Here is a 19,055-nt window from a genome sequence, read left to right as displayed (position 1 = left end):
ATACATGTTTTATCAACTTTGCACTTATCTGTCATCAGTACATAAACTGTAACTGAGTAACTATGGACTTTGGAGCCACAACTTGTATCAAATCCCAGCTAAATAACTTACTAGCTACACGGTATCAGGAAAACGATGTTCCAAATCTGGTCGCCCATTAGACAAGTGAAAACTGGGGAGGAAACTGAAGTCACATAGATAAGGCGTCTACCAGAATGCCCGGTATTTAACCAGGACTCATTGTTTGCCCTGCCCTCTCCCACCAGACCAGTGGTGGTCAGCCATGTTTGATGTGCACCCAAGGGGGCATCTGGCAACAACTGACACCTTAGACTGTCAGTACTAGGCAGGTGCTACTGGCAGGGATGCTACCAAACACCCGACAAAGCACAGGATGCTTCCCACAGGAGAGAACCGGCACAAAATGCCAACAGAGCTGAGGCCAAGAAACTGTGTGCCGGAACACCGCAGCCGGGTACTGGTCTCATCCTCACTGCACTGTGCGGGCGCTACAGGGGCTCAAAGAATAAATGAGAGTCCAAGATACACAGGATACTGTTCCTGCCCCTAAGATATTATTCCTGACCATTAGATCTACTAGTCAAGTGAGCAAAAAGACAAAAAGAATCCAGTACTACAGAAAAGCACTCAAGACTGATGTGCAAACTACATAGAGAATAAGGAACGATCACCTAAAGGAAGACACAACAAAGAAAGTGACTTCTGAGAGGGGATTAAGGGATGGAGATGCATTCAGAGAAGAGCCAGGTCTCGTACCACTGAGGCATAGGGCGCCGCCTGAAGGGAAGGGTCCGGGTGCTGAGGGCCAAGCCAGTGGGAGGTTAGAGCAGGATTAAGAAGGGCTTGTGTACTCTGCTAAGGAGACACACAGCAAGGGGGTAATAGTTAGTTTTAAAAAGGCAAATGTGAGGCAGCTGGGGGGCTTGGTGGGTTAAGCATCCGACTCTTGATTTTGGCTCAGGTCATGATCTCACAGTTTATGAGTTTGAGCCCCATGTGGGGCTCTACCCTGACAGTGCGGAGCCTGCTTGGGATTCTCTCTCTCCCTCTCTCTACCCACTTTTGCCGCTCACACACACATGCCTGCTCTTTCTCAAAATCAATAAGCAAACTTTAAAAACCATTACAATAAACAGGTAAATGATATGATGGCGAAGGGAACAGGCAGACCCAGGAAATGACCAAAACTAGAGGCCATCAGCCCTGTCAATCTCTAAGAATCTGCCCGCTGAAGGCGAAGAGAGCAGAGGACAGAGGGCCCTTTGGTTAGAAGGTCCTTTAAGATCCATGCACGTAACATGGATGAAAATGGAAAAAAGAAATATTACATTCTAATTTTCCAAATGCTTTTAGAATGAATAACAATAATACCTCAAGTTAATGAATTCTTACATAGGCTTAAAATGCAAATTTCATAATGTAGTCATTTAGCAAACCCTAATTTCCCAAGACGCACTGCTGCTATTCTGTTAGCTGAAAATGTATCAAAATTAGAAAACGAAGCCCTTAAAATATTCTAACATAATGAACTCAGGACAGTCATTTATTCAAAAATATAATGTCATACTTGTTTAAGAATAATTGCTTGCTTGCAGAATTTTTGTGCAATGTTTGCAACCTGCTGTATCTTGGCAGGAATAACAAAGCCAAGTGCAGACAGCTGACGAACTTCTCTGAGAAGAATCACCAGTCGATCTGAATAATGCACCTTTAATGAGCCGTCACTAGGGTCCAAATCCATAATTCGACTATTGGCCTCGATGCTACAAAATAAAATAAGTAACTTTTTCAGTTTCATGTTCTTACTCTTTTGACTGATGAAAAACAACAGTTTTTGTAACTTTTCTATAAATATAAAACTAACTCAAAGTATAAAACTGTATATTTTAATCATAGGTTCCAAGTAATCTTTTTTTCTACATAGTATCTCACAATTCAGATCTTGGTAATAAACTACAATACTCAAACTGTATCATCACATTAATCTTTTCTCCCAAGGATTTTTTGAAGTCAGAACAATCAATTGCTTAGCCTTCAGTTAAGACTCAAAACCAACAACACATTCAGCATAAAGAGAAAAGGTCTTGGGGCTCCTGGGTGGCTCAGCTGATTACATGCCTAACTTTCACTCAGGTCATGATCTTGCAGTTTATAAGTTCAAGCCCTGCATCAGGCTTTGTGTTGACAGCTCAGAGTCTGGAGCCTGTTTCAGATTCTGTGTCTCCCTCTCTATCCCTCCCCCTCCCCTCACTCACTGTCTCTGTTCTCACTCTCTCTTTCAAAAATAGATAAACATTAAAAAAGAGAGGGAGAGATAAGGTCTTGATTCATCCTCTAAAGGGTACCTTAGATATTTTTTTGAGTCAGCTTATTTGGTTCTTTAATACTTTTATTGAAGGATCAATGATAAAGAACATAAGAATGGCAGGAGTACAGATACTCAAATGTTTCATTCCTCAGCTCTTTGTTTGTCTACCGAGGGGCTGGCCTGTGTGTTTCTTTTTGTTTTTTGTTTTTTTTTACTTTATTTTTAAATGTTTTATTTATTTCTAGGAGAGAGAGAGAGAGAGAGAGAGACAGCGTGAGCAGAAGAGGGTCAGAGACAGAGGGAGACACAGACTGAAACAGGCTCCAAGCTCCGAGCTGGCTGTCAGGACAGAGCCCAACGCGGGGCTCGAACCCACGAACCGTGAGACCATAACCTGAGCAAAAGTCGGACGCTTAACCATCGGACGCTTAACCGACTAAGCAACTGAGGCGCCCCCTGTGTGTTTCTTTTTAAGGCTACAGTAGCTACTTCTACATCAGTTCATTCAAGTCAGCATGGACTGTGCAAATACTGAGCTAAAGTGGTCAACAAGTATTTTATTTTCACAACCTCTCTTTAAGGATCAGGTTTATATAATGTTTATTCTTTCAAATAACTTCCACAATTTAGAAAACATGTAGGTCTTAGAACGAAAGCTACTGAAAAGCAAAGAACAAATCTATTCCACCCATTTAACACCACATACAATAAAGCATAATAAAAAGTAGATACTTTGGGGGCACCTGGGTGGCTCAGCTGATTAAACAGCTGACTGTTGGTTCCGGCTCAGGTCATGATCTCACGGTTCATGGGATCGAATCCCACGACGAGTCCTGTGCTGACACTGTGGAGCCTGCCTGGCTCCCTCACGCTCTCCTCTCTCTCCCCCTCTCTCCTCTCTCTCCCCCCCAACCTTCCCCACTTGTGCATGTGATCACTCTCTCAAAATAAAGTAAAAAAGTTTTTTAAAAGTAGACACTTTAAAATGGCTTAGAATAATGATTTAGCTCCAACTTTCCTAAAACACAAATCCTGTCAGAAAATTTTAATGGCACTTTCTTTGCCTTTATTTGCAACTAACCTTCAAAATTACTTTCTATATACCAGCATATCCTGAAATATATTCTAAAACACATTGATTCTACGGAACAGTGGTGAGTTTTGCCCAGAAAAAAAGCAGAAGTCAGAATATTTCATTGCCAAATGGAAAACACCAGGATAAACAAAGCTGAGCAGGCTTCTTTCCAGAAAGTCTCACTCCTCTGGCATGCTGTTATACACAGAGGATCTCCACCAGAACTCCAGTGATAAAAGTGTGAAAATTTCCCAAATTTACTTGACTAAGAACTTTTTTTTCCCTAGCATCTCTCCTATTTCAGGCTCCCAGTAGGAAGGGAGAGAATTAATGGGATACGGATATAATCATCATGCCCTGGCACCTTTTGGTTCTTCAAAGAGAAGAACACAATCAAAATGCAAGATAGGGGAAAGTAATTATTCATTCAGTCTGTGAAGCTACCACTTTTTACCTAATTATTCTTTGTAGTAGTTTAAGGAAAATAAACAGAATTTCTTATTATGCACAAAATTTACTTCTGAGAAGTAACAGGTTTCTAAACAGTAAAACATGACTAGTTTCTAAAAGTATGCTAATACACTAAGGAAAGTTTACCCGAACAAAGAAACAATGGTTTTTCCAGATCATTCATTTTAAATACCCATTAGAATAATCAGGTTAACCAATTAAATTAGGTCCAATCTAGCTCAATAAATGTTTATCAAACCCTTACCCTATGGTAGGCACCATGAGAATACTTCATGAAGAAATACTCTCTAGTGCAAGGAGCTTGAAATTATGACATTTTATCATTTATAATGTGTGTGTGTCCATGTAAATAATATTAACATAAAATAGGTAGAATAACAATTATGAACACTGGTAGCAAAAAAACCATGGGAAAGAACAGCCTCATTCTAAAGTCAGAATCTGTAGGTCTGAGAAACAGATCCAAGAAGCCAGCCGGGGTGGCCCACTAACTCAGTCTCCAAAATCCCCAACTTTCAGGACTTAAAAGCTAGAAATCAAAAACTAACAAAACATTTTTAAGGAGCAGCAGCAAGTTTGGGGAAAGGAGAGAATAGAGATCATTAATTCCATCCTGTCACTTAGATTACTCACATGAGAAACGAGATCCTTGTGCATATTTCACTGTTTAGTTACACTTACCACAAACCAGACCTGGAATCAGACAAACCAGACTGAATATCCCTGGACCAATCGTCAAACTGTTCTTGTTCATACAGTTTAAACTGCTCTAACAGATCTTCAGCAGCTCGATGGAAAGATCGAAATCCTGACAAGTCAGATAAAAGAGCCTCTGCAATCTTGAGAGTATCATCCACCTTAAAAGGCCAAATTACAAGAATATTAGAATATATTAATACATTTTACAAAATTAGCACAAAATGAACCATGTTCTCTGATCCATGTTCAGAAATTATCATCCCATTCAGCTATAAACAGTAAAATAGAAAATTTGCCGGTGAATAGAAGAACATCAACCCCTACTCTGCTTCTGACTTAGACAACCTCAAACTAACAAAACACAGATGATAATGCAGACAGGGCATAATTTGAAGGGTAAGTTAAGGGAGACTCAAGTGCAACTCCCAATAACTCAGCAATGTTCCTAAACATGGGAAGCAGTAATTTGCTAAGTGCTCTGGCAAACAGCTCAAACAATAACTTCCCATCTGAATGGCAATTAGAGGAAAGAAATGCCCTTCTTCCACAACTGTACAAAAAAACCTTATAGCAATTTGGAAAGGTGACTGATAAAACTAGGCAGAATATTCCAGAAAGTAAAACATCAAAAATACAAACCTAATAGGTAGAACCCTCAACTACACTAGCCTTTAAAATACTCTATATTCGGGGCGCCTGGGTGGCTTAGTCGGTTAAGCGTCCGACTTTCGCTTAGGTCATGATCTCGCTGTTCGTGGGTTCGAGCCCCGCGTCGGGCTCTGTGCTGACTGCCAGCTCAGAGCCTGGAGCCTGTTTCAGTCTGTGACTCCCTCTCTCTCTGACCCTCCCCTGCTCATGCTGTCTCTCTCTCTCCTAGAAATAAATAAAACATAAAAAAAAAAAAATAAAAAAAATAAATAAAATACTCTATATTCACTTGCTCTTAATCACAGACTAGAACCAATTAATAATCATATGAGTCAAATGCACAACACTGTACCATGTATAGTAAATACTGAGTACATGAGAACCGGAGATCAATTCTGGTAATCCTAAAATATTAAATAATAGCCGTTAAACCCATAAATTGCTGACACTACTTTAGCCAATGTCATAAACACCCTGACCTTTCCTTTAACTTTCTTCCAACCTAGAATGATTTACTCATATAAACATCCTTGAAGATAGTCCTCACAATTGCCAAGATTCTACAATGATAATCTCAAAGGATTAAAACAATCCTTTGAAAATACATAAAAGATTATTTCAACCTCTTGAGTATTTCTAAGAAGTCACTTCACCTCTAACAAGTGCACCTGGCTAATAAATGATTTGATAATTATCTCTACATAAAAAATGAGTAGACAGACCGTTAGAACTTCCTCTGTACCCTTTTCCAGAAATCTGCACAAGTAAATTAGATGGATATGCCAAAGAAAACAGAGAATGTTTTTTAATGTTCTCACTACAGTTCTAGACTGCCTTCTACATTACTTTAGCACATTTTATAATTAGTATTGTTCAACACCTATCAAAACTAATACCTTCAGTTCCAACTGTCGAACCCAAACTATATTGTTAACAACTTCCGACAGGTTTTTGCCAGAAAGTGGTCCAGATGCTTCACCAGGAACTCCTCGGCATCGATTATCAAAGTCTAATCGAAAATCTGTAAAAATGTAAGTCAAGTAAGTCAAATAAATGATTACATATATTCAGTAAAAGATTTCCTAAATCGTTTATATGCACCAAGTACTATATTAAAGGTTGTGGACAGAAAAATAGTAGGACTTGGTCGTTTACTCTCAGGAACCTTGAGAGAGAGAGAGAGAGAGCCAGAGCCTCTGTGTGTGTGTGCGTGTGTATGTCTGTGTGTGCGCGCAGGGGAGGGGCAGAGAGAGTAGGAGAGAGAGACTTCCCAGCCGGTTCTGCACTGTCAGCACAGAGCTCAACGTGAGGCTCGATCTCATGAACCATGAGGTCATGACCTGAGCTGAAATTAAGAGTTGGTGCCTCACCAACTGGGCCACCCAGGCACCCTAGATACCACACTTTATACTCACTTAAACTACATACAATTATTTTATAAAGGAGACTCCATGCCCAGCATGGGGCTTGATCTCAGCAACCCTAAGATGGAGAGTTGGTTGCTCTGCAGCTGAGCCATCCAGGTGCCCCTGATGAGGAAGATTTTAATATAAAATACAACAGCATGTCAGCTGTTTGTAAATTATAATAGGGTTATTGACATATTATTTCATTATTACAATGCAACTTAATGCAGAATAATGAAAAATAGAAGTTTTTACATATATTGAGGACTCTAAAAATAGTAGGACTTAGTCGTTTACTCTCATGGACCTTATCATGCATCAAATGAGACAGAGAAAGAAAATAACTAGATAATTTTAAAAATCTGTAATTTAGGGCACCTGGGTGGCTCAGCTGGTTGAGCATCCAAATTCAGCTCAGGTCAAGGTCTCATGGGTCATGAGTTCAAGCCCGACATGGGGCTCTGTGCTGACAGCTCAAAGCCCGCCTCAGATCCTCTGTCTCCCTCTCTCTCTGCCCCTCCCCAACTCACACTCTCTCTAAAATATACGTTTTAAAAAATATATAATAAAAATCTGAAACCTGTAACAAAAAGTCAATTAATCTTCCACCTATATTGTTATAAAATACAGTCTTAATCCTAAATGATATACAAGAAAAAGTAACCTACAAAAATATATTCTCAGGCAAACACTATAACCTCTGATAAACTTTTACCTTTTGTTGAGTCCACAAGTCTTGCCAGTAAAGTCTCCCTTTCTAACATCAATTCTTTACTTATAGTTGGACGCTTCACCAACTCTTTGTATTTCAGAAATGCCTGAAGAAGCTAACATAAAATAAAATAAGTGTATGTTCATCCTAAGTTGATCAACTTGGTAAACACATAAGTATCTCCTAAAATAGCTTAAGGGAAATATTTCAACATATTACCTGCTGTGGACTGTCCTGAATTTCTGAAATATAATTTTTCAATTTTCCTGCTATTTTTTGCTCCGCAGGTGCAATAATTTTTTCGTATTGAGACACTGCAGCTTTCCACAAAGGCTACACAAATTAACAATGAGACTTTAGTATATAAATATCTGCTTTGAGAAGGATGACACAAACAGGAAATTATATAGACAAAACAGACAGAATTCAACCTCAGTATATGGATTATACTGCACAGGATTCAGGCCGGTAAAGGGTTCAAACACTCGAGTCAGGCATATGATTTTCTCTTCACTGGCAGGTAAAAAATAAAGAAGCTTCTCATGAATTGTTCTAACAGCCAAGACCTAAGACATAAAATATTAAAACAAATTTATTTAAATCAATGTAAAGTCTAAACATATTGGGCAAGAATTTCTTTAAACTAGGTTCATCGAAATGAGCAGTAAAAGTATAATCTTGAGATATTCCTCAGTAATCAAAGTGGTGCTCAAAGAGCTATCATTACACTACAATCCATGTGCTCAAACCTAGTGAAAACAGATAAAATCTAAGTATTTTTAAACATGTTCAAAGTTCATTTCAGCAACGTTTTTATAATTTAAAAAATAATAAAATAAAATGTCCACCACCACCAATTAAAAATTTAAGTAAAAACTTTATAACCTTTTATTTAAGTTGGATAAAGGAGTAAAAAGTACCAATTTATTTTCCTCTTCCTAAAAACAACAACACCAAGTGAACAACCCTGTCTACTGAGAAGGCCTAAAAGCTCTAGCAATCCCCCAACCAATAACTGTTGCTAGATACCACTTTCCACCAAAAAGCAGCAGGCCCTGTGGAGGAATGACCAATTCCAGGAATGAGGCAGAAGACTGTCCAAGGCAGGCTGACGCACTTGGGGGCTGAAAGTAAGGGAGTCATCAAGGAGATACGCGGTTCCTGTCAAAATGACCGAGGAGCCAACATAAATGGGCACTTAGGGCCCAGACATGGGGCTGTTTGAGGACAGTAACTACAACAGACTGAAACTCAAAGTGCAAGAATGTATGGCTTCTTAACAGCACTAGCATTTTCTCTATGTATACAGAGCTCACCATGACACTAACTTATTACCCACTGTTCTACACACCGAGAGGGGCTCCTGGGTGGCTCAGCTGGTTCAACATCCGACTCGTGATTTTGGCTCAGGTCATGATGCCAGGGCGTGGGATTAAGCCCCACATCAGGATCTGCACTGACAGCACAGAGCCTGCCTGGGATTCTCTCTCTCCCCCTCTCTCTCCGTCCTTCACCCATCACGCTGTAAGCAGGCAGGTGGGAACCAGCACTCAGTCGGCACCCCTGGCACTGGATCACATGACCACCATAAATTATCTCCCAAGAACCAATTCTTATTCTCTTCCAAAGGAGTAAATGACTTCAATGGGAGGTATAATGCTTACTGGTGATAAAACACGCACGCAAACGAGCAAGGACTACGTCACACTTAACGTCAGAGATCCAAACAGATACCTCTTCCAGCCGTTTGCCCAGTCTGTCGAGGGTTTCAGGGAAATATTTCTCCCCTTTCCATGGGTGCGGAACATAGCGCTGCCACACCTGACCCGTGAGGTGGTTACAGGCGATCACCCACTGTTCACAAATGGAAATACCCGCTCTGAGATGCTCTTTCACAAGATAGTGAGGATCTTCCCACAGATTCAAAGTTCCCAACTTCTTCTGAACAAATCTTCCAAATGAACCACCTAATAAAACAGAAAGCAAATTTTTAATGGAAATGTCTTTTTATCTAATAATTATAGAATACTTGCTTATGACAAAACTTAAAATACTACAAATTAGCAAACTAAGGATCTACAAAATGCCACGTGCACATCCTTAGATTGTCAAAAACAAATATTTTTCAAGACACACATGCACACACACATTTGTTTGTGTTTTTGCACCTTTCAATATACCATGTGCACCTTTCAAGTGCAGAAATACATCTCATTTTGGGGTGCCTGGGTGGCTCAGTCAGTTAAGTGTCCGACTTCAGCTCAGGTCATGATCTCACAGTCATGGGTTCGAGCCCCATATCAGGCTCTGTGCTGATAGTTCAGAGCCTGTAGCCTGCTTCAGATTCTGTGTCTCCCTCTCCCCCGTCCCTCCCCCAGTCATGCTCACTCTTTCTCAAAAATAAATAAATATTTAAAAATGTTAAAAAAATACATATCATTTTTTCAAAAGGTTGCAGGGCCTACTGTGTGGATGTAGCATTATACAAGCAATTCTCAAATGCTATTTGTTTCTACTCCTACATTACAAATGATGCTGCAATAAATGTCCTTGTACATCTACCTCTACGTATTTGTCTAATATTTCCTGAAGATAATAATGAGATGGTATTCTCTAGGTCAAAGAGTATATGCATCTTGGGGCGCCTGGGTGGCTTAGTCGGTTAAGCGTCCGACTTTCGGCTCAGGTCATGATCTCACGGTTCGTGGGTTCAAGCCCCGCGTCGGGCTCTGTGCTGACTGCCAGCTCAGAGCCTGGAGCCTATTTCAGAGTCTGATCTCCCTCTCTCTCTGACCCTCCCCTGCTCACGCTGTCTCTCTCTCTCTCTGCTAGAAATAAGTAAAAATATTAAAAAAAAAAAAAAAAAAGAGTATATGCATCTTAAATACCGACAAACCAATATATTTTTAAAAAAGTTTTAATGTTTTATTTATTTCTGAGAGAGCAAGCATGAGCAGGGGAGGGTCAGAGAGAGAGAGAGGGAGACACAGAATCCAAAACAGGCTCCAGGCTCTGAGCTAGCTCAGCACAGAGCCCAATGCGGCTTGAACTCACAAACCGTGAGATCATGACCTGAGCCGAAGCCGGACATTTATCCAACTGAGCCACCCAGGCACCCCAAACCAATACATTTTAAAGACTTTTGAGATCATTACAAAATAAAGCTTAAATGAATACATACATAGTGACTTAAAAAATCTATATAAATTTACTTGTATTAATGGTTAAAGGGCTTGACACACATTTAAATTAACCAACTATATACAAATTTCTATTTAAATAATCCTATATGATTTGCTCTAAAAGTTACCCTAAGCAACAATTATTACATTAAGGAGCATTTTCAGTAGGTACTTGAAAGAAAACCTAGAAGACAAAACAAGACAGGCTTCCAAAGTCCCACAAGTGTACTTCTTTACCAGTACAGTACCTATGACGTCTAAGAGATGTAACATTCGTGACTCAGGGAAGTGATCATGCTCTGTCTGTCTCCACACGTCGTCTACAACATCCCGGGTGGCCTCCACCAAGTCCACCACTTCTAGTAAGGATAGACTGTCCAAGTTATAAAAGTCCTAAAACCAAAAGGAATTCTTTCTTAAATGTAATGATAACTGTACCTTAATCAATACAGTCACCATGTTCCCAGACTTTTCAACTGTGACAATTCTAACATCTGTCACATCATTTTTGCCTCCTTTACTGGATGACAGGTTCCTTCTTTATGCAAATACCCTAAGAGTTCCCTCACAAACATAAATGTCATCAAAGCCAGGAGAAAAATTAAGAATTACTAAATAGTCTCTTCATTTACTTTTGCTCTTGGCCTAATTTTCTTTAGGTTTGGATTCATTTCTTCTAGTCACTCAAAGGCAGTGGCCTCACGCCACATGGATGCGACCCACTGCAGTTCATATGTATAGTCACTCGGTCACTGTGCTGTGTGCTACCAGTAGTACAGACATAGCTCAAGCTTTGGTAATTTACATTCCATCATTATCACAAAACAAGTTTAAAACCATTTCAAAAACCTCATTAAAATGATATTATAGAAACAATACTGGGAAGAAATAGGAAATTACTTGTCATTTAATTTAGAAAAAAAAGACTTTTTTGTAACCATATTTAAAATGGTCACTTAACTTCTGTGAATATTTCAAAGAATAATCAATCAAGTATAAAACTAAGACTTTTCATATTTCAAATTACTTTAAAACTCTAATTGGAACAAACTGAACATTCTTTCAAAAGAACATACTACCTCCAAATAAATGTCTGTTAGTGTTTTAGGCTTTGCTTTTCCCTACTTACCTATAGAAAATTATGTTTTTGAGGAAAATATTTACTAGAGATTACAATCTAAATTCCTTAAAAGTTTTAGCTCCTAAACTGTATCCCTGTTAAATGTACACCCTAAAGAAACCTTGCTACACATGAAGGATGCATTTTGTTTATAACCATTAACAACTGCTGGGGCGCCTGGGTGGCTTAGTCGGTTAAGCGTCCGACTTTCGCTTGGGTCATGATCTCACGGTTCGTGGGTTCGAGCCCCGCATCGGGCTCTGTGCTGACTGCCAGTTCAGAGCCTGGAGCCTGTTTCAGTCTGTGACTCCCTCTCTCTCTGACCCTCCCCTGCTCACGCTGTCTCTCTCTCNTCTGTGCTGACTGCCAGTTCAGAGCCTGGAGCCTGTTTCAGTCTGTGACTCCCTCTCTCTCTGACCCTCCCCTGCTCACGCTGTCTCTCTCTCTCTCTCCTAAAAATAAATAAAACATTTAAAAAAAAAAAAAAAAAAACAACTGTAAAACAGAGGTAACGCTGGTGAAAACTGAGCACTCAAGCACTTTCACCCAAAGCCTGGTACATAACTCTGCAGGAATCACGTACTCTCGCAATCATTTCAAACAGTTCTTTAAAATAACCGGCTCTCTCTCTGCTAATCTGTTTATTTCCACGATGAGCTTGCTCCACCCAAAACTGGAACTCATCACTTGGTGTAAGAATACCTAAAAAGGTGAAAAAGAAAAAAAAGAACTATCAATTGAAAATGAAAAGCCAGAAAATTATTTGGTTCATCTGCTGATTACGTGTATGTCCGGTACTCCTGAAGATGTACATAAAACAAGTTTTAAGATTTCTGTCAACAGAAAGTTCTTTCCTAAATCCACTAACAATTATAGTATTAAATTTATGCTTCGCAAGTGTGGGGCTCAGTCTGTTTCCCCTATGTTTGTAAACCATCCACATCCACACTGTCAGTCTGCATCCTATACTTGCAAACTCACTTCTCCAGCATAAGGTTTTCCCAAGCCTAATTCCAATACCATTAATGTCAGTGAATACTACCCAAATTAGAAATGATTACAATTTAATCAATAAACACTTGCAATTTAATGTCAAAATACAAGCAAATAAAAATAATTTACTTTTCAATTTGCTTTCGTATTTCCCAATGAACTGGTCAATTTCTAGTTGCTTAATCACACACTGCAAATATGTGTGCTATTTTTTCTAGGTCTATGGGATTCAAAAAGCATCTAATTTACTGCTCAAGCCAAGTATAAAACTGTATCCAATACTGTAAAATAATGATTTGTGTTTATCATTCATTTCATGTGAATTGTTCATATAAATAATATTATCTATAGCTATAATAAGATTATAATTAGCTTCACATAAAATACATTACAAAATAAAAGTTAATTATCTTCGCAAAGTAGACAATTAGGGTCAATCCTATTCATGGATGCTGGATTTATGAATTCATCTATTCCTAACATTTATTTGTAATCTGAAATCAATGCCTGCAGTGTTTTTGTCACCATTCACAGACATGCACAGAGCAACAAAAAATTCAAGCCGCCCCACATACTCGTTCCCAACTGAGGCCCAACAGAGACCCTGCCTGCTAGTTTCCCATTTCCTCCTGTAAACAATTACCCTTTCTGCAACCTATTCAGCTGCAGGTTTTTCTCATTTTGGGCATCTTTTTATTGGTGATTCCTGTTTAAAACAGCCCCCAGGCACAGGACCAAAGTCCTGCCTAGTGTTACCAAGGCCAAGAACACTGTGATGTGACTTCCTGAGCAAATACTTGTGTTAGAGATGCTTCATTCATGCATGAGTTACAGTGCTGTTGGCTGTGAACTCTATGGTAAATAATCACCAATCTATATTAAATACAGTGACTTTCAGCAGAAAACACATAAAATACGGTTATATGTTGAGCAGCTGATAAAAATCTTATGACCGAAGGCTCACAGGAACCTACCCTTGTTCTCCCCTGAGGAGCCAGGCTCAGTACGCAGTGACTCAGTATCCGCAGGGACTTTACAGAACAGAACCACTGCAGATTATGAGAAGCAACTAGATTTTCTACTTCCATGAGTGGCACATTGTTAAAGATTACACTTTCCTCTTCTCAAAACCCATGTAAATCTATTCATTTAAAGGAAGCTCAGGCTCAAAGAAGATTCAAAAGTATGGAAGTCTGTGAAAAAAATGTACTAATTCACTAGCATACTAATAAGAAAGCTGTTTTGACTTTCTGTGATTAAGTTATGGTTCTATATATACCTCGTGTGTCATCTTCCTTAAATTTCAGCTTTGATAAGTTAGTGTCTGATCTTCGTAGAACTACACCCAACCCAGCTTCTAGTTCACTCAAAAGATTCTGAAGTTTGGGATCAAAGTCTCTGCTCCATTCCTGATCCTAAATAAAAACAGACAAGAGCAAACATTGACCAAAAGTTCTCCAATCAAACTGGTCCCCTTAAAATCCTATTTAGAGAAATAAGTCCAAATACACTAGTGTCACTCAAAGCCTGACTACCTCCGTCTCACAAGGAATAAAAAACAGTCCTTTCAACAGTTCAAACTTGATAATTTTCTGTATCGCAATGTAAGAGCTGTGTGGATTAGATGTATTTCTTTCTCCCATTCCTCTATTTATCAACAAAGCTGACTTTAAATTTTTTTCTAATTTTTAGGAGACGTTTTTAAAAACCAAAATACTAATGATATTAACAGTAAATAAAATAATATTTATCTTTGTGTTTATAAAGACATTTATACAAATTCCTAGGTTTAAAAAAATGACCGTACAGCTACTTTAATTTACTTACCTTTAACAACATTGGTGCAAATACTTGCCGTACAGCTTGGTAAAGAGAATTTATGGGAGATTCCAACATAGATGAAACTAGAATGTTACTATGTAGATTCTGATCAGTAATTACTTCAGGTCGCAGCTTGAAAAACACCAGCACTTTATCTTTTGTGTCAGCAAAATCAATCTAGGTGATAAACAAATTATTGTTTTTAATGTTTTATTTATTTTGAGACAGAGAGACAGAGCATGAGCAGGGGAGGGGCAGAGAGAGAGAGGGACACACAGACTCTGAAGCAGGCTCCAGGCTCTGAGCTGTCAGCAAAGAGTCTGATGCAGGGCTTGAACTCATGAACTGTGAGAGCATGACCTGAGCCAAAGTTGGATGCTTACCCAACTGAGCCACCCAGAAGCCCCTGAGCAAATGACTTTTAATGTTATCTTCATAAAAGTTAGTATTTGAAAGAAAGGTTCCCCTAAAACGTTCTATCACTAATTTTTACCCCTTGGGGAAAAACAGTTAAAATAATTACAGTATATTAAAACCAATCTATCTCTGCTCCTTAAGAGTATCTGGGTTTTGGGGTGCCTGGATGGCTCAGTTTCCCTCTCCCACTTCCCCTCCCCTGCTCATGCTCTGCCTCTCTCAAAAATAAAGAAATGTTAAAAATTTTTTTTAAAAAAAAGAGTTTCTGGGTTTTAAAATGTATCCCCAATCCCACGTTTTTGTATCATAAAGCTACAATGACAAGTGGTTCATAAACAGAAATCACTAGACAAATATTGTGGACATAAACCGCCAACTACTCCACTCCAACCAGAGTCAGTACTACCAAAGTGGCATGCCCCAGCTTCAAACTGATGAGCAGTAGTCTCCACTCTATTCCAAAAGTCTATACCAAAGATGTTAATTATACTCTTACCTGAAACTAACATTTTAAAAGGTGCTTTTTAAGTCTTCAACTCAAAGCTACCAACCAAAAGGAAGTTGTCTATCTCCTAGATTCAAACTTTTTATTAAAGTTATATAAGTAGATTATTTAAAGTTGGAACTGGATGAGCTAAATTGGAATTCACTAAAGCAACCATGTTTAAACTAAGTCAGTCCATAATAATTAGTTCGTGAGCTGAAAAGTATATTACCCAAAAGAAGTTTTTGCATTATATACACATTTTCACATCTGTTATCATTTCTTTTTCCAGGAAGAGAAGTATATGCATTCAAAACCTTTCAGGGGCGCCTGGGTGGCTCAGTCCGTTAAGCGTCCGACTTCAGCTCAGGTCATGATCTCATGGTTCGTGTTTTCGAGCCCTGCGTCGGACTCTGTGCTGACAGCTCAGAGCCTGGAGCCTGCTTCAGATTCTGTATCTCCCTCTCTCTCTGACCCTCCCCGGCTCTTGCGCGCTCGCTCTCTCGCTATCTCTATCTCTCAGAAGTAAATAAAACATTAAAAAACATTTTTAGGGGCGCCTGGGTGGCTTAGTCGGTTAAGCGTCCGACTTTCGCTTAGGTCATGATCTCGCGGTTCGTGGGTTCGGGCCCCGCGTCGGGCTCTGTGCTGACTGCCAGCTCAGAGCCTGGAGCCTGTTTCAGTCTGTGACTCCCTCTCTGTCTGACCCTCCCCTGCTCACGCTGTCTCTCTCTCTCTCTCCTAGAAATAAATGAAACATTTAAAAAAAAAAAAAAACATTTTTAATAAATAAGCTTTCAAACAAGTTCACTGCTATGCATGAAAACACCTTCTAGATGAGTGATATTTCATGGCACTTTCATCGTAATCACTGTATTTTTTAGGCACTAGGAGGAAACTGGCATTTACCTGGGCTTGCTGCATTTCTCAAACTCCCATCTGCACATATTAAAATTCTATTGCTGGGGCACCTGGATGGATGGCTCAGGGGGTTAAATGTCTGACTTCGGCTCAGGTCATGATCTCAATGTTCATGAGTTCAAGCCCCGTGTCAGGCCCTGTGCTGTCAGTTCAGAGCCTAGAGCCTAGTTTAGAGTCTGTGTCTCCCTCTCTCTCTGCCCCTCCCTTGCTCTTTCTCTCTCAAAAATAAACATTAAAAATTTTTAAAAACACAAAATAAAATTCTATTGGTAGCATGATCATTCCAATTATATGCAGGTGAGAATAACAAGCTGCAGATACGTAGATTTGAAAAATTCACTCATTAGTCATCAAATACTGCATTCCCTTGTACTTTCTCCCCCCACCAATCTGAAGAAAGCTTAAAAAAAACACATTTTATCACCATACTTGAAAACAGTAACCACAGTCATCAGCCAAGGCTCCCCTGCATCAGCCAGGATGAGGAGTTTCCTCCAAAGGGCAGTCAGAGCTGAAGAGATCAGTTGGCTACAGCTAGTCATCATTCCCTAAAACACGGAGGCAAAACCAGCACTCCTAGCTGCCTCTCCCGCCAGTCTCCCTACTGGTGGCAACTACTATTTCCCCTTATCTGACTAAATTTTGATAGCTATTAATTCCAAGTACAAAGCTGTTCTTTTCTCAGGTTGCAAAATAACTTCTGCAGGAATCCAGGAGGGATCAGCCTGCCACAAGCCACTGCCTGAGTCTGTACAGCCCACATGCTAAAGTAGGTTTAAAAAAAAAATCAAATACAGCATTTCATGACACTTAAAACTTATATGAAATTCACATATCAGTGTCCATGAATAAAGTTTTATAGAACACAGTCCTACTCTTTCATTTACACATTCTCTGCATTCACACTTACTAGAACCCAGCCCTCCTGGTTAAATTATGCATTATCTACCTTCATTCACATCACAAGGGCAGAACTGTGGTGTCAAGAGACCCACCCTACCGCCTGCTGGGACGAGCGCCGGGGCGATGGGGGAGGGGCACGGGGGGGGCCTGCTGGGACGAGCGCCGGGGCGATGGGGGAGGGGCACGGGGGGGGCCTGCTGGGACGAGCGCCGGGGCGATGGGGGGGGCACGGGGGGGGCCTGCTGGGAAGAGCGCTGGGGCGATGGGGGAGGGGCACGGGGGGGGGGCCTGCTGGGACCAGTGCTGGGCTTCCGTGCAAGTGACGAATCCCTGAGTTCTACGCCCGAAACCAATACTGCACAGTCTGTCAACTCAAACATTTTTTAAAAATAAAGAATTCAACAATGAAAAAAATAAAAATAAAATAAAATATGCCCTTCATCCATTTACTGAGACGCTGTAATGTGCGAGGCCGTTCTGTCTGCCTATCAGGCTCAGGTGTATTTCCTTAGGACCCGACTGCAAAGGAACCACTTCTCAAGCAGCCCGCCACGGAAGGCCGTGCAGCAAGTACACCACACGCCAGGCACCAAAAACGATAGTAATAATTTAACCTTGTATTACATCATTGCCTAAAAGACGTGCATTCCTAACCGAAATTTCTCCCAAAAAAAGATGCGCTAGATTTTGCCTCAAAGAACTTCAAGAGGGAGGAAAAAAAAAAGTTTTAATAAATAAGGCTTACGTTTTTAGCAGTAACACATCTGCAGCCTTTAGAAGAAAGAATCCAAAAAGCGCAGAGGTGCTCTACTCTCTACTCAGGTGCACGGGTGCGGGCCTTGGGGGCTGGGGGGGCGGGGCAGCGCATGGCAGAGACGGGGGCTGAGACGGGGGGGGGAGTCAGCTTGGCTCTCTAACGGGGGGGGGGCACGAGGGGGGCCTGAAGGTCAGGACCACTGGGCTGGGGAGGGAGTGGGAACAACCAGGCCCTGAGGATGGAGGACGGGCTGTAAGGGGTGAGCCGCGAGGATGGGGAAGGGGGGGAGAGCTGGGCTGGGGGGGACGGGCGGGGGGAAGGGGAGGGTAAGAGCCAGGATGAGGGAGGAGGGGGAAGCCGGGATGCGGGGGGGAGAGAAGGGAGACAGCCGCACTGGGGTTGGGGGGGAGAGGAAGGGGGGTCCGGGCTTGGGGGGAGGGGGACCGCCGGGCTCTCTGGGGAGGGAAAGGAGGGAGAAGACGGGGCTGGGGAGGTGCGGAGACGGGGGACCACAGGGCTCCGGGGAGGAGGAGGGGGAGGGGGGCGAGCAGGCTCCGGGGCGCCCCGCGGACGCAGGCCAGGCGGCCCACGACCCCCGGCCGGGCCTGGGGCGCGGAGGGGCGGCGGCAGAGGCGCGAGGCCGTACCGAGTTGGAGAAGACGACGCCGGCGTCCGAGCGCTGCGCCCGGAGGAGCATCTGGTTGCCGTCGTCCAGAAAGTTGTCGACTTCGGGGCCGCCGCACGTCAGCGGCTGGTCCCAGGGCTCCGACAGCAGCCCGAAGTAATTCTGCGTGGTGCTGAAGAGGAAGGCCTTCCGCACGTCCCGGGCCCCTCCCGCCATGGCGGCGGCCCCGACGCGGGGACTCGCGGGTCCCGGGGGCGCCACCCGGCGAGCCCTGCGCAGCGCACGCCGCCCGCCCGCGCGGCTTCGCGGTTGCCAGGGCCAGTCGCTATGGCGACGGGACCCGACGTCGCGCGGGCCGCGCGCGCGCCGTGGACGTTACCCCGCGGGCGCGCGCACGCACCGCGCCGGGAGGCCGCCCCCCTCGTCCCGAGTGGCGTAGCTGACGGCCGCGGCGCGATGGGCGTGGAGGCCGTCGGGTCGCAAAAGCTGCCG

At 41.9% G+C, this 19,055-nt stretch overlaps 1 protein-coding gene across 2 annotated transcripts in view; it reads right to left on the bottom strand.

Moving 5' to 3' along the window:
* DYNC2H1 (dynein cytoplasmic 2 heavy chain 1) overlaps nucleotides 1-18,779 on the bottom strand; it is a 324,085-nt gene extending 305,306 nt beyond the window's left edge. For both annotated transcript variants that reach the window (XM_039221130.1, XM_039221131.1), the window contains exons 1-12: nucleotides 18,585-18,779; nucleotides 14,463-14,633; nucleotides 13,915-14,050; nucleotides 12,226-12,344; nucleotides 10,771-10,915; nucleotides 9,075-9,307; nucleotides 7,772-7,906; nucleotides 7,560-7,673; nucleotides 7,344-7,455; nucleotides 6,119-6,243; nucleotides 4,557-4,732; nucleotides 1,589-1,784 (exon numbers count right to left, since the gene is read on the bottom strand). In XM_039221130.1, coding sequence (XP_039077061.1) covers nucleotides 1,589-1,784; nucleotides 4,557-4,732; nucleotides 6,119-6,243; nucleotides 7,344-7,455; nucleotides 7,560-7,673; nucleotides 7,772-7,906; nucleotides 9,075-9,307; nucleotides 10,771-10,915; nucleotides 12,226-12,344; nucleotides 13,915-14,050; nucleotides 14,463-14,633; nucleotides 18,585-18,779 — 1,857 coding nt within the window. The remainder of the gene's footprint in view (nucleotides 1-1,588; nucleotides 1,785-4,556; nucleotides 4,733-6,118; nucleotides 6,244-7,343; nucleotides 7,456-7,559; nucleotides 7,674-7,771; nucleotides 7,907-9,074; nucleotides 9,308-10,770; nucleotides 10,916-12,225; nucleotides 12,345-13,914; nucleotides 14,051-14,462; nucleotides 14,634-18,584) is intronic.
* Between the last annotated feature and the right edge of the window lie 276 nt (nucleotides 18,780-19,055).

Source organism: Hyaena hyaena, unplaced genomic scaffold, assembly GCF_003009895.1.
Source record: "Hyaena hyaena isolate Hyena2069 unplaced genomic scaffold, ASM300989v1 scaffold_947, whole genome shotgun sequence".
Lineage (NCBI taxonomy): Eukaryota > Metazoa > Chordata > Mammalia > Carnivora > Hyaenidae > Hyaena > Hyaena hyaena.
Note: the sequence above shows the minus strand (reverse complement) of the source record. Positions and strands in the feature narration are given on the sequence as shown.